Genomic DNA, 14,555 nt, shown 5'->3' with positions numbered 1-14,555 from the left:
GATGCTAAGGCAACTATCAGACACACAAACTAAAATGTTTTTGAAGTCTCTCTTCTTTTATAAAATCACAAGAAATGTTTTACGCAAGTAACTAGTTGGTTACTAAATTGAATAAACCTTTAGGAATGTCATTTACACTAGGTAATTGATTAACGCCCTAGGATTAATCCATTATCTCTTTTGTAGTGCATCCTAATCGTTTAAAAGAGCTTCAAATCAGTTAGTGATGGAGAATTTGAAAACCTTTTATATTTTGTCTACATAATCGATTAGACCTAACACATAATCGATTATGAGCATTAAAAATTCTATGAATTGTTTTTTTTTTATAAGCTATTTTTTATATATATAAAGGAGGATTCTCCTCATTTCAAATCACACAAGAATTCAGATTTTTACAATGTTTTTCTTATTCTTTTATTCTCTACTCTTCTTTTTATATTCTTTCATTAAAGTTTGAGTGAAAAATATATGTGAAAATTTGTTGAACAGAGAAGTTAAGCTACGCACGGATGTATGGTGACATAGGATAAATGATAAATAAACAATGAAGAGTTGGAAATATGAAAGATAAATCAATGAAGATAATGTTTGCACAAGAATTAATCAAAGGAATTGCTAAGGGAAAAAAAGGAGGAGAAAATAAATGGCAATTCAAGATGAAAAAGAGATGCATGTAACAATTTTTCAAAAATTCCCACTAACTATTGAAGCAATCTAATGAACTCTCAAATGCTCTTACTGATGCCATAATATGTGATTAAAATTGGGAGTTCTAAATGACTTATTTCTTATTCATTAATAATCCATACATGGTTTTACATAGAACTACAAATAGTACAAAAGAATACAAATGAGCTTATATAGGAAGCTCAACAGTAGTCACAATAACTAAAATAATAACATATTCAAAACTAATTTCTAACAAACTTTGAAATAGATTAACTGAATGAATAATAATTACTTGGTGGAAAGATTATAAGAGCAAGTAAGGTTCAATATCAGGACCTTTACCCATGAAAATTCTCAAAAACTCTTCAAACGTGATAGGCTTGTATATCGGACGAGCATCTAAACATGTTAAAGACTTTGCAGGTTCTATAATATTTTTGCTTGTAGGACGAATGAAGTATGCGATAGTCGTTCTCGCAGTTTCTGAATTCGTCACAACTCGATGTTCAGCTCCTATAAGCCTTCCATTACTAATGATCTAGTGAATGCAAATTCATGTTAGCATAAATAATAAATTGTCAAATAAACTAGTATAAAAAAAGAGTTAATAGTAATTCACCCCCTGTAATGTTAGCGAATTTTGCTTTTCCCCCCTCCCTACCTTTTGGCAACGGTTTTTTTAAAAAAAACGTTGTCAAAACCTTCCTTTGACAACGGTGGGGTAAACCGAAACACGCTCATATTACAGGGGATAAACTACTATTAACCCTAAAAAAAATTATGATGATAGATAGAAATATATGTAGATATATATACCTGTAAAATAAGTCCAATGTTAACAACAAAAGCATAAGGAATTGGCTCAACAACAATCCATTCTCCATCCTCGAAGACTTGAAGAGCATTTATATCTTTATCTTGAAAAAGAATGGTAACAAGGTTAGGATCACGATGCTTGGGAGCTCCCAAAGTTAAACTTGGCTCAGGACAAGGTGGATAGTGATGAGATAGCAATAGTGGACTTTCACTAAGTTCACCATTGCAATATTTTGGGTCAAGTCCTAACCCTTCACATAGAAGTTCCAAAATTTTGAGCCCTAAGACTCTCATTTCTTGAGTGTATCTCCCAACTACTTCGCTGAAAAAGTGTGTCATTCATAATAAATAACTTGTCATTCATAATAAGTTTTTTTAACCAAAGTCCACAAAACCGGTGTTAGGTTGCTGGTAGATTTTTGTTTACAAAGTGGTAAGTGTTATAGACAGAATGCTATGACTTTTAAGAGTTATTTGACATTACTTGGTAGGAAAAAAAATGAAATTTTATTAGAGGATTGGAGTTCAGGTTGATGGGGACTTGAAAGCAACTATGTGAGATGATCTTGGGGTATTTATTTTATCCTTAATGGTTTGTTTTACAGTTACATGATTTGTTTAATACAATACAAACTTTATTCTTGTTAGAGATGATAAATTGGTATAAAAGGGAAATTATATAGTGTTGGAGGGCCTTTAAGACACGTCTGACAACATCAGACTATATTACAAATCCAAAGAGCATGACTTAACACCTCCATATGTGACCTATAATTTTATAAAATATAATTAATTCAATTTGTTAGCGGATATTTATTTAGGTTAACTGTAGGATTTATTAGTTGGAAAAACCAATGATAATACCTTTGTTTCACAATGATGCAATGACTATCAGTCGAAGTGATTGGAACAAATGAGCAATGTGGTCATTTATGTGGTGTCGGACTAGGCATCAGCCTGAGATTATTTTTCAGATCGTAGTGAAAGAGTGACAAAATGCACAAAAAAGCATATTGAAGAGCTAGTAGATAAGATGCTGGAGGAGAAAAAGCAAAGAAAGAAAGAGACAATATTAGAAAAGGAGATGGCGACTATGCGGGAGAGTATGACCAAGGAGGTGCAAAAGAGGAAGACCTAGGAGGTGTGAGAGAGTGTGATCTAGGAATTGTGAGAGAATGTGGCTCGAGATGTGATTGAGATAAATATAAGTTTGGTTTAAATTTTTTATCTGATTAAATATATTTGTTATGAGATGTTGCTTTTTTTTTGTTCTTAAAATTATGCATGGTGTTGTTGTTATTTTTATGATGTAACAATTGAAATTGATGGATGTACTCTCACACCCAAATTTAAATCAATTAGACATATCAGAGAATATTGTTTTGGATGGTGCAACTATGAAAAATTAGTTGTTCATCTTCAGTCCCCCATCACAAGTTTGATACTCCAATACATCAACCAGATTCATTGTAAAGATTGTCAAGCATATGGTGGAGGAAATGAAGACTCGTTTTTTATACAATTACAACACGAACTAGAACATTTATTTTTAATATTAAATAGTCGTATAAGGCATATTGTGGATGGTACTAATTGGCTTGACATAACAATACTTCAATTATGATTCATGTAAGTCAACTTTTATGGTGATTTCAATTTGTATTCATTATTTTCAGATATTTTTAATATCAACTTTTGTTTTGAACATCTTAAAGACACATGCATCAACTTTGTGCACAAAGGGTGTGTTTGTTTCAAGTTATAAAATTACACTCTTTGGAATCATTTTCTCGGGAATAATATTCTTATGTATGTGTTTGGCCCAAAGTTAGATTTCAAAGGAATGTTCACAAATTTAATTTAATTTAAAAATTATAAAAAATAAAAATAAAATAGTGTTAGTGAGAAGTTAGGAGTTAGTTGGACATTACTCCCAAGGGATTGTTGGGTTCCCACCCTTTAACATGGAATTAAATAAAGAAGAAATCATTTGCAAAATAAGTTCTTGGGAATAAAAAACATTCGAGAATAATTTTCACTAACTTGAAACAAACATGAGATTATTGCATTTCCAATATTATATTCTCAGGAATCTTATTTTGTAGCTTGAAACAAACACACCCAATTTTTTTTTTATATTTTCATTAAAATTATATTTCAAAAGTTATAAGTAATTTTTCTTTTTAATTTCATACAATTTATTCCAAATCATATTTCAAATTGTGCATGAAATAATAGCAAAAATTGATATATATATATATATATATATATATATATATATATATATATATATATATATATATATATATATATATATATATATATATATATATATATTCAAAAATGGGGAGGTATATGCATGAAATAAGTGCATGTGACAGGTACCACACTTCTTGAGAAAAAAGGGCAGGTAGTTAGTTGATATATGCTCAATTATTATTCATTCTAATTTACATATGGAGTAATAGACATGTGATGTGACTTATAAGTAATTAAATGCATCCAATTGTACTAATAATAGCCATGCATATGGTTGTGTTACTTTGTTGGGAGACTATTGTTTTTGATTGATAATTAGAGATAAGAAGGCTTTGGCTAGGGAAGTTTATTTTAATTTATGTAGTTTTTAGTTTGATTGATATTTTAAAAGAAATTTTAGAAGAACATTGTTAGATGAGAAATATTACTGCGATAATGCATAAGTCTTTGTAAGAAAAATTCAATGGAAGTTTCATTATCAACTATTTCATATTTCATAAATTAATAAAATGAAAAAGTAGGGAAATTTAAAAATAATAATAATAATATTCCAGCTAACTTTAGATGTAAGTTCTTAGTATGATGTTACTAAGAATGTGATGGACACAATGTTTGATTGTGACATGTAACTTTCTTAATCAACTTTAAGGATAACAAATATTCGATATTTAGGAAAGAGGTTGTATTTGTCAACCGGGAACACATCAACTTCCACCATCAAGAATCTCTTAATCCAATTGAAATTTTTTATGTTATTGTGATTGTTATCCAATAATTTTATTTTATTAATTTAATTAAAAGTAGACTTGGATATCAAAAGATTAAATTTTGTTTTGTAATTTGTGAAGGTAAAAACAAATAAAAAAATTTTTTATTAACATGACTCAATTTTCTGTAGTTAAAATTTTATAATATCTAGACATGTAATTCTTGCATCCATAATACATACCTTCGGTATTTCATGGTCAATAAAATTAGCACTATTTTAAAAAGTTAAATAATATATGATATTTTTAGGAAAGTGGAAACAGACCTCCATATTTCATTTTGTAAGGATCCTTGAGTATGATATATTTCTTTTGAGATCTTGGTGAATGAGAATTTTTTTCTCCACGAGTTACATGTGGATGATAACTTTATCTATGTGCTCATAGTTATTCTCTAATTTAGGATAGAGATAAGTGGAAGTGGAATCATATTAGAGATGGTGTCTTTTATGTTGTCTCTGCTTACTATGTTCGGTTAGACCTTCTTAATTCTTCTTTATCTTCTAATATAGTTGAGAACTCTACCATCCCATAATTTGGGTTTGTTGAGTTCCTTCTAAAGTAGTGGTTTATTCTTGATAGTTTATGTAAGATAGATTTTTTTTTTTAGGGAGAATCGGCTTAAACGGGGTGATTATTATTTTTAATTAGGCATGAAAATGGAGCGGGGTGGAGATAGATTTAAGTATTACCGGCGCCCCCACCTCCAAATATAATCATGAGTAACAATTGATCTTTCATCCCGCTTCCAACTAGAAGCAAATTCCGCAAAAATTATAATTTTTAAAATAAAATGTATATTTTTTTTCATTGTAAAAATAAACAATAATTAAGTTAAATACTTTGTCATTTTAATAATAATCATAATACTTGATAATTATTACTTAATTTGTATTAAAAATGAATATTAGTTCTAATAAACTTACTATTTTAAGATTAAGAATTTAAATGTGTAATAAATCTATTAAAAATAAAAATAAATATAAAAATGTAAATTTATTATTTTATGTCTAATTCTAATGGATCACTTATCCCTTATGTGGGGTTTGGATGAGTCGTTCTCTCGTATACCTTTGTCACGTGCGAGTTAACTTTGTATGTCTGATATATGATCTATAAGTGGTTAGGCTGACAGATGATTATTCCTAATAATCTTACTCTTAAGTTTGAGTATTTCCTTTCTTAGGTGTTGGGGCTAACTCCATAAGTGATTTTGCTATGACTTGGCATGTTGATTGTCCCATGTATTTGGAGGATTCGTAATGGTATCTTTAATGATGTCTAAATAACTGTGAAAAATGTGGAGGAAAAAATATGTTTTACCTTGAAATGGTTTTTAGATAGAGCAGAGGTGAACTAATGTATTTCCTCTGATCGACTTTAGAACTCTATCATCTGGCTAAACCAATAGCGGATCGAGTATTTGTCTCAATTCTAAAATTGGTGTGATTTTTGGTTTTTAGTTTTCTCTTGTTGTTCTCTAATATATTGATGGTAGTTCAAACAGTTTGGGATCAACCTTGAACCCTAAGAGTAAGGTTGTTAGATGCTCGGATGTTTTTGTTTGTAAAATCCATCCAATTTTTTAGTTGTTCCGTTGTTTTTCTCTTTGTGATATTTCTTCCTGTATCTTTGCTTTTTTAGGTGGTCAATTTTGCATTCATTATATGTTAACGATTATCCTTCTTTTTTTATTGGTGAACATCCCGTACTTTTGAATTTAATTGAGTACTGATACTCTCATAATTAAATATTATTATTCAATGATTTGTCATTTTTTACAATTATTTTATTTTAAAATATATTTAAATTTTAAATTAATTTGTACTTAACGTATTAATACTCAAGTACGTAAGAATTTTTTATTTTTTTTTTGGTGATTTTCAAATCTTTATTAATATATTATTTTATTAATAAAAACGATTTAATACAAATTCTTCTTACTTTAACTTGGAATTTATTATTTAAGCAATAAAAAAAATAAACGAAAAAAAAGGAGTTATGTATTTTACCTGTATCTTGCAGGCTTTTGTGGCCAAAACTCCATGAATTCACCTGATGGTGGACAAAGATGTCTTAATGTGTCTCTCCAATATTGAACACAATCCTTCTTATTAATTTCACGACTTGTATATAGCCTACAACTTCCATTAGGGTCCCTTGAACTTTCACTAATCTTTTCCACTTCAGGCATGCCATGAAATTCCTTGAAAATATTCATTGTATCATCCATCAACTCCTTGGAAACTCCATGGTTAATAACCTAATAAACTCACAATTTTTTATATTATAAAAGTGTTACAAATAAATATTTTTCAAAATGATTTTATAGTATACATACCTGAAAAAATCCATACTCTTCAGAAGCTCTCAAAATTTGCATTAATATTTCAGCATGATCATGTTCTTCAAGATCCACCACCGGAATCGTCTTCCCGGAGACTACAGAAGCCGTGCCGGGTCTACTTTCCGGCGGTTGAACATAAGATAAAGGGACAGAGGAATGAAGATGAAACCAGCTTGAGACAAGCATGTTGTCCATGTTCTATAATGCCTAGGTTCTTTGAATGCGAGTGTTTACATGTGTTTTATATGTTTGTATCATGTAAAGTCATAAAGTTTGCCTTTATATATTCCATATTATGTCATGAAATATTATAATTTAGTCTTGTCAAATGAAAATTTAGACTCAAAGTTTAAAGGCATTACCTACTACTATATAATAAGGAAGGTAGATATGGGGGAAATTTACAATAAATTTTTGTTGAGTATGTAGGAAGTTTAGAATATTATTACAATACATTTGCACAATTGACTTATGAAGTCTACTAAAATAAACTTTGCCAGCTCACCCATCATCATCTAACTTAATACATTAATTAAGGGGCGGTTAAGAGTGGTTGCCATTTTTTATTTTAAAATTTATATTTAAATTTAAAAATAAAAATGAATTGATTCTTGGAGAATTAAGTTATAAGTTTGCAATGTTGAGTGGTTTTTTTGGAAAAATAACAAATATAGAGGAAAAAAATAAAATAACAACATAAGAGATTAATGTGGAAATTTTAAAACCGGAGAAAAAATCACGCCCGTTGTCAATAAATAGTCAGGGAATAATACTATGTGAAAATTGTTACAACACATAATATACCATTAATTAACCCAGGCTCTCAGTACACCCACACTCTCTAAAATAAATATTTAACTACATCTCACAACACTCTAATACAAGAGCATAAGATAACAAAGAAAATCAAATACAAGCTTAAAGTGCTTTTGACTGATGCATCTTGTAAAGAAAAACTTGAATCTTATATATAGCTTTAGATTCCCTCTTCCATCACTAAATTGAGCGATGTGAGACTTAAAAGAACTTTAATCATATATATAGCCTTGGACTCCCTATTTCTTTAAAAAATTAAGCGATGTGGGACTTCTTCAACATGTATATTTTCAACCAACCCCAACAATTTACACCTTGATTGAAAACTACATAAGTTTTCATTGTCTTCACCAACAATCATACTCCACCATAAAGAATATTAACATGTATATGTTCAACCAATCTCAACAATCTCCACCTTGATTGAAAATAATACATAAACTTCCATTGTCTTCACCAACAATCTCACTCCACCATAAAGATTATAGTCACTTGAAGCTACACCACCCCAAGATTTTTTACCTTGTCTTCACCAACAATCATATTTTTGAAAACTATCATACTCTTTCATGAAGAATATATTTCACTTGAAGATAAACCACTTCAAGAATTTCACATTGACATCACCGACAATCATATACTTTATCAGGAAGAATAAATTTCACTTGAAGCTAAGTCACTCCATGAATTTCTCATGTCAAAAATTAGGTTGAAAACTTATGGTATAGCTTCCTTGTTGGCAAAAAGCTCTTCAACCACCGTCATAATCTTGAATTGGTGAAACTTCAGTTCAGGAAATAACCACTCTATGTTATTTCTTCATTATGCAGTTTGAATAAATAGAAAATAACAAATGTTAAATAGACTACTAACTGCTAACACGTATCCACTAACAAGTCCACTAACTATTCCTACTAACTTACTAGCCCACTAAGTAATACGTGAGATAATTAAAAAACTCATAACTGAATAATAAATTTCTAATATTAACTATAATAATTTTGACTTAGTCTTCAACACCGCCCCTTAATTCAAACTTGCATCGACCTAGTTGCTCTGTGAAAAACGGATGCTTGACTTCTCCGAGAGACTTCGTAAATATATCAGCTTCTTGTTCATTTGTACCACAAAATTTTAGAACAATTTTTTCTTCAGCAACTAGCTTTCGAATGAAGTGGTGTTACACATCAATGTGCTTTATTCTAGCATGGAAAGCTGGATTCTTCGTCATTGCAATAGTGGATCGATTATCACAGAAGATTTCAGTAGCCTCCTTTTGTTCAAGATCAAGATCAACAAGCAATTTTCTTAACCATAAAGTTGTCTTGCTGCTGCACTTACTGCCATATATTCTGCCTCTGATGATGTCAAAGCAATTGTTTCTTGCTTCTTCGAACTCCAAGTTACAGCACCTGATCCAAAACTAAATACATTGCCAAAAGTACTCTTTCGATCATCTATGGATCTAGCCCAATCACTATCGGTGAAACCAGTTAATTTGAAGTTTGGAACCTAAGCATACCGAGTCCCATAATCCACCGTACCTGCAACGTAACGGAGAATTATCTTTGCTGCACCAAAGTGTTGCTTAGTAAGAGAATGCATATACCTAGACACAACACTTACACACAAAGAAATATCATGTCTACTGTGTGTTAAGTAGTTTAAACCACCTACTAAGCTTCGAAATAGTCTCAGATCAGTCTTTCCACTCCCATCTTCTTTTTGCAGCTTCTCGTTTATGTTCATAGGGGTCACAACAGCCACACAATTACTTAGCTGAAATTTCTTCAAAAGATCAGTGGCATATTTTTTTGACAAATGAAAATGCCATCTTTTCCTTGCTTCACTTCTAACCCCAAATCTATCATCTCAAAGGTCTTCATCATGCTGAACTTAAACTCATCAATCAACAACGTTGAAGAGTCGAAATATATCATATCATCAACATATAAGCACACCACCATGAATTCAGATTCATGTGTTCTTTTTAAATAGAGAGTGGGCACATTTTCATTTCTTATGAATCTGTTGTTTAGAAAAAATGAATCAATTTTGTTGTACCATGCACGCGGAGCTTTTTTCAACTCGTAAAGCACCTTTTTCAGCCTGTAGACTTTGCTCTCACAACCATCAATGAAAAATCCCTCAGGTTGGGAAACATAAACCTCCTCTAATAGCTCTCCGTTCAAAAATGCAGACGTCACATCAAAATGAAATACATGCAGATGCAATTGTGCAGCAAGTGCCAAAATAATTCTAACAGTTTCAAAATGAGCTACCGGAGAAAAGGTTTCTTTAAAATCAATACCTTCTTGTTGTGCATAACCCTTCACCATGAGCTGAGCCTTGTGCTTCTGAATGCTCCCATCAGCATTGTACTTTGTGCGAAACATCCATTTCAGCCCAATTACATTCTTCCCTTAAGGAATATCAAGTAGCTCCCAAGTTGCATTTTTTTCAATAGATTTCATTTCCTCTGCCATAGCATTCTGCCATTCGAATTTGTCTGCAACTTCCTAATAATGACTTGGATCAAAAGCTAATAATGCAAATTCACAAGATTCATATATCTCTTCCAAAGATATGAATTTTCTGGGCGGCGTGCTGCTGGAGGAGTCGGATGAGAAGTTGCTAGAAGAGCTTGGCGAATTAGGAGATCCTTGTTGACTAGGTGTGGAAGGTGATGAACTAGAGGGTGTTGTATTTTCTGATGGTTGAAACTTCATATCTACAAGAGCTTGGACGGAAGTGTCACTGACCGTTGAATTCCACACCCATGATGATTCTTCATCAAATACTACATTTCTGCTAATAGTCACTTTGCCACTAACTGGATTATATAAACGATATGCTTTGGATTGATAAGAATAACCAATGAATATACCCTTCTCGTATTTCTCATCAAGCTTAGAACGAAGATAAACCAAAGCATATGTTACGCATCCAAAGATTTTTAAGTGACTTACCTTGGGCTTTTTATCCCTCCATGCCTCAAAAGGAGTCAAATTGAGAACTGCTCTTGTCGGAAAGATGTTCAAAATATAGACAGCTATAGCTACTGCCTCACTCCAAAACTCATTTGGAATCCCTTTTGCCTTTAACATACTTCTAGCCATTTCAACGACACTTCTGTTCTTCCTCTCGGCGACTCCATTTTGCTCAGGTGTGTATGGTGTTGTCAACTCTCTGCGAAACCATGCTCACTACGAAACTCTGAAAAATTCTGCAGACGTAAACTCACATCCTCGATCAGTTCTAAGAACTTTCAACTTTCTGCCACTTTGTTTTTCAACATCTTTGAATTTCCTAAAATTCTCAAAGCTTTCAGACTTTAATTGCATAAAATAGACCCAACTCATACGACTGAAATCATCAGTGAACAACAGAAAATATTTGCTTCCAACAAGGGACTCTATTTGCATTGGGCCACACAAATCAGTATGCACAAGCTCAAGACATTCTCATGCTCTCCAAGACTCGCCACTCATAAATGATTTTTTAGCCTGCTTTCCATAAATACACCCTTCACACAAAGCAAGCTCACCAATTTTTGGTAATCCAATTACCAACTCCTTTTGACTAAGGATTCTCAACCCATTTACATTTAGATGACTGTAACGTAAATGCCATAACCTAGCATCATTATCACCTTTAACAACTAAAGCTCTGATCATACTGCTTGACACATCAAAGGGAAACATATTGTTTCTTGTCATAGGAACAACATCAACAGTTTATCCATATGTCTTATCAGAAATTTTGCATATCTCATCATCAAATAGAACTAAATAGCCACTCTTAAGCAATTGTCCAACACTTAATAGATTTGAGATAAGCTGGGAATGTATTGCACATCATAAAGTAATTTCACATTACCTTCGACGGTTTTGATTGCAATTGTTCCCTTCCCTTCGATTCGTATCTGTTTGTCATCACCAAGTCTGACCTCACTCTTTATAGATTCATCAAGATCCTTAAATAAAGACCTGGAACTAGACATATGATTAGAGCAACCACTGTCGATATACCAAATATCATTAAATGACTTTGAATTGGATGATTGAGCAATAAACAACCTACTTTCTATATCAACATCTTTTGTAAAATTGGATGACTTCTGAGCAGCTTTTTGCTTGCTCCAACAATCTGCTTCCTTGTGACCATATTGTGAGCAATGATAACACTGAATCCGACTCCAAGATTTCCATGAACCTCCATTTTGACTTCTACCTTATTGATCAAATTGGCCTCTTCCGCGACTGCCGCCACGACCTCGACCATAAAATCCTCTTCTTCCTCGACCTCTCGTTCTTGAACTTTCAAATCTTCCTTTATCTAAAGACCATTCCTTTGCTTGAAAGGAATTTTCCTCCTTCTTTTCACTGGATCTTTTAAGCATGTCTTTATGCGCTTGCAAGGATCCCATCAGGTCATAAAATGTATAGACGGACAAGTCTTTTGATTCCTCAATGGCAGCCACAATATGATCAAATTTTGTAGGTAAACTTCTTAAAACTTTACTCACTATAGTTTCACTACTCATCTTTTCACCATATGATTTCTTATAATTCATAATTACTGAAACCCTAGACAAATAAGATTGTACAGATTCTTTGTTCTACATAATCAGTGTCTCAAAATCTCTACACAAAGCTGTAATTTAACAGTAATTACCTTCTTACCTCCCATAAACTCTTGCTTCAGAGTCTCCCATGCCTCATAAGAGGTGGACGATGCTGCAATGCGAGGATAAATTTCATCATCAATCGCCTGTTGAATCATGAACAACGCCTTGGAATCCTTCTTTTGGTTCTCCCTAGTTTTCGGCTTGGCTCCTCCTGTTCTAAATATTCAAATTTTGTTTCGACAAGGCCCCATAGTTCCTGAGACTTTAAGAGTGTTTTCATCTTCAAGCTCCAAAAGTGATAGTTTATCCCTTTAAACAGTGGAAGAAAGGGTTGGGAAAAAGATTTTGTTCCTCCATTAAGTTACATCTTTTCCCTGATGCTTAACAGTTTCTTTTTATGTTGTACACAAAATGTTTCCTCTCCTTCTCCCCAATTTTCTCCCAAAACCCACTTGCTGATACCAAATTGGTGAAATTGAAGTTCAGGAAATAACCACTCTATGTTATTTTTTTATTATGCAGTTAGAATAAATAGAAAATAACAAATGTTAAATAGACTACTAACTGCTAACATGTATCCGCTAACAGGCCCACTAAGTAATACGTGAGATAATTAAACAACTCATAACTGAATAATAAATTTTTAATATTAACTATAATAAGTCTGACTTAGTCTTCAACATCTTGCACCTTGTGTAAACTTGATTGTAGCAATACATCTTTGACTTGAACTTTTCACAAGTCAAAAACAACTCTTCTATCAATTTTCTCTTGCCCAAACTGCATAGCGGAACTTGTGGCTGCAGCTCAACAACTCTTTCACAATTCCACCCTTCTTTTTTTATGTGGAAGATCAGACAAAGTTGCAACCATAGGGCATACTAAGAACTCATATCTCCGGATCAAACTAAAAGCTTTGATACTAGATGTTATGAAAATAACAAAACATAAAGAAAAAAGAGAAACAAAATAACAACACAAGAGATTAACGTGAAAATTCCAAAACCGAAGAAAAAATCACGGTCGTTGTCAATAGTCAACCAGAGAATAACATTGTGAAAATTGTTACAACACATAATATATTCTCAACTAACACATAATATATTCTCAACTAACACATAATATATTCTCAACACATAATATATTATAAACAAACATCTAACTACATCTCACAACAGTCTAATAGAAAACCATAAGAGAACAAAGAAAGTAAAATACAAATTTAAAGTGTTTTTAACCAGTGTATCTTGTAATGAAAAACTTGAATCCTATATATAGCCTTAGATTTCCTCTTTCATCATTAAAATGCGCAATGTGAGGCTTAAAAGAACTTTAATCCTATATATAACATTGGACTCCATATTCCATTAAAAAAGCTAAGTGATGTGAGACTTCTTCAACATGTATATTTTCAATCAACCTCAACAATCTCCACCTTGATTGAAAATAACACATAAGCTTTCATGGTCTTCACCAAAAATCATACTCCCCCATAAAGAGTACCAACATGTATATTTTCAACCAATCTCAACATTTTTATCATCTATGTCTTCAATTTTATCCCTAATTTATATTTTTCTTTTTTTAAAGATATTTGTCAAGATTTCGTTGAGTTTGATGATACTAAATTTATTTAGAGTGGATTAAAGTGAGTCTCCAAATTCATTGGAGTCGATGGTCTAAGATTTGCAATGAATTTTGATGCACGGAGACAGATAGAGAGATTTCACAAAAGATCTTATGTTTTTTAGAATATGAGTTCATTACTTTGTAGATGATAGATAGCAAGGTATATATACAAGCCTATGCCAAACTTATTAGTTAGTTGCACAAGTTAAGAGTCAGTCTCTCCTAACTACTTATAACGACTATTTTCAATTAACTTCTTAAAGTAGTTACACTATATGACATATTACACTAATACTAAAATAGATATAAGTTGCAAACGAAGAAATATAAAACGAACTATTGATCTTTCACATTACTAACTAGGGTTCATAGAGTTAATTGACCAATGCCTCTTTTGAAATGATAGAAAAAAAGTTAAAATAACTAAAATAGAGGTAATTGTTGACACACCCCTATTAATATTGATAGTAATCATTAAGCTAACTTGGATTTTTAATTTTTTATTGGGCTTAAATATTGATTCGCTTATTTTACTCATGAGCCCAATGAGAAGATTCATGGTAGATATACCACATCCATGCATAGATTGGACAGAGAAGAAGCGGTAATGGCACATGAG

At 31.9% G+C, this 14,555-nt stretch overlaps 1 protein-coding gene across 1 annotated transcript; it reads right to left on the bottom strand.

Moving 5' to 3' along the window:
• Positions 1–510: 510 nt before the first annotated feature.
• On the bottom strand, positions 511–7,059 carry LOC131629910 (protein DOWNY MILDEW RESISTANCE 6-like). Its single transcript, XM_058900711.1, has 4 exons — positions 6,856–7,059; positions 6,527–6,777; positions 1,489–1,810; positions 511–1,210 (listed from the first exon to the last, which is right to left on the bottom strand). The coding sequence occupies exons 1-4, from the start codon at positions 7,054–7,056 to the stop codon at positions 977–979; spliced, it is 1,008 nt and encodes a 335-aa protein (XP_058756694.1). The 5' UTR covers positions 7,057–7,059; the 3' UTR covers positions 511–976.
• Between the last annotated feature and the right edge of the window lie 7,496 nt (positions 7,060–14,555).

The sequence above is a fragment of the Vicia villosa genome, unplaced genomic scaffold (assembly GCF_029867415.1).
Source record: "Vicia villosa cultivar HV-30 ecotype Madison, WI unplaced genomic scaffold, Vvil1.0 ctg.000622F_1_1, whole genome shotgun sequence".
In the NCBI taxonomy this organism is placed as follows: domain Eukaryota; kingdom Viridiplantae; phylum Streptophyta; class Magnoliopsida; order Fabales; family Fabaceae; genus Vicia; species Vicia villosa.
Note: the sequence above shows the minus strand (reverse complement) of the source record. Positions and strands in the feature narration are given on the sequence as shown.

Excerpts from the sequence above, each read along its gene's own strand:
- LOC131629910 (XM_058900711.1), bottom strand. The coding sequence starts at position 7,056 with ATGGACAACATGCTTGTCTCAAGCTGGTTTCATCTTCATTCCTCTGTC. Across the intron at positions 6,778-6,855 it reads AAGAGTATGGATTTTTTCAG|GTTATTAACCATGGAGTTTC; the intron begins GTATGTATACTA and ends TGAGTTTATTAG. Across the intron at positions 1,811-6,526 it reads CAAAAGCCTGCAAGATACAG|CGAAGTAGTTGGGAGATACA; the intron begins GTAAAATACATA and ends ACACTTTTTCAG.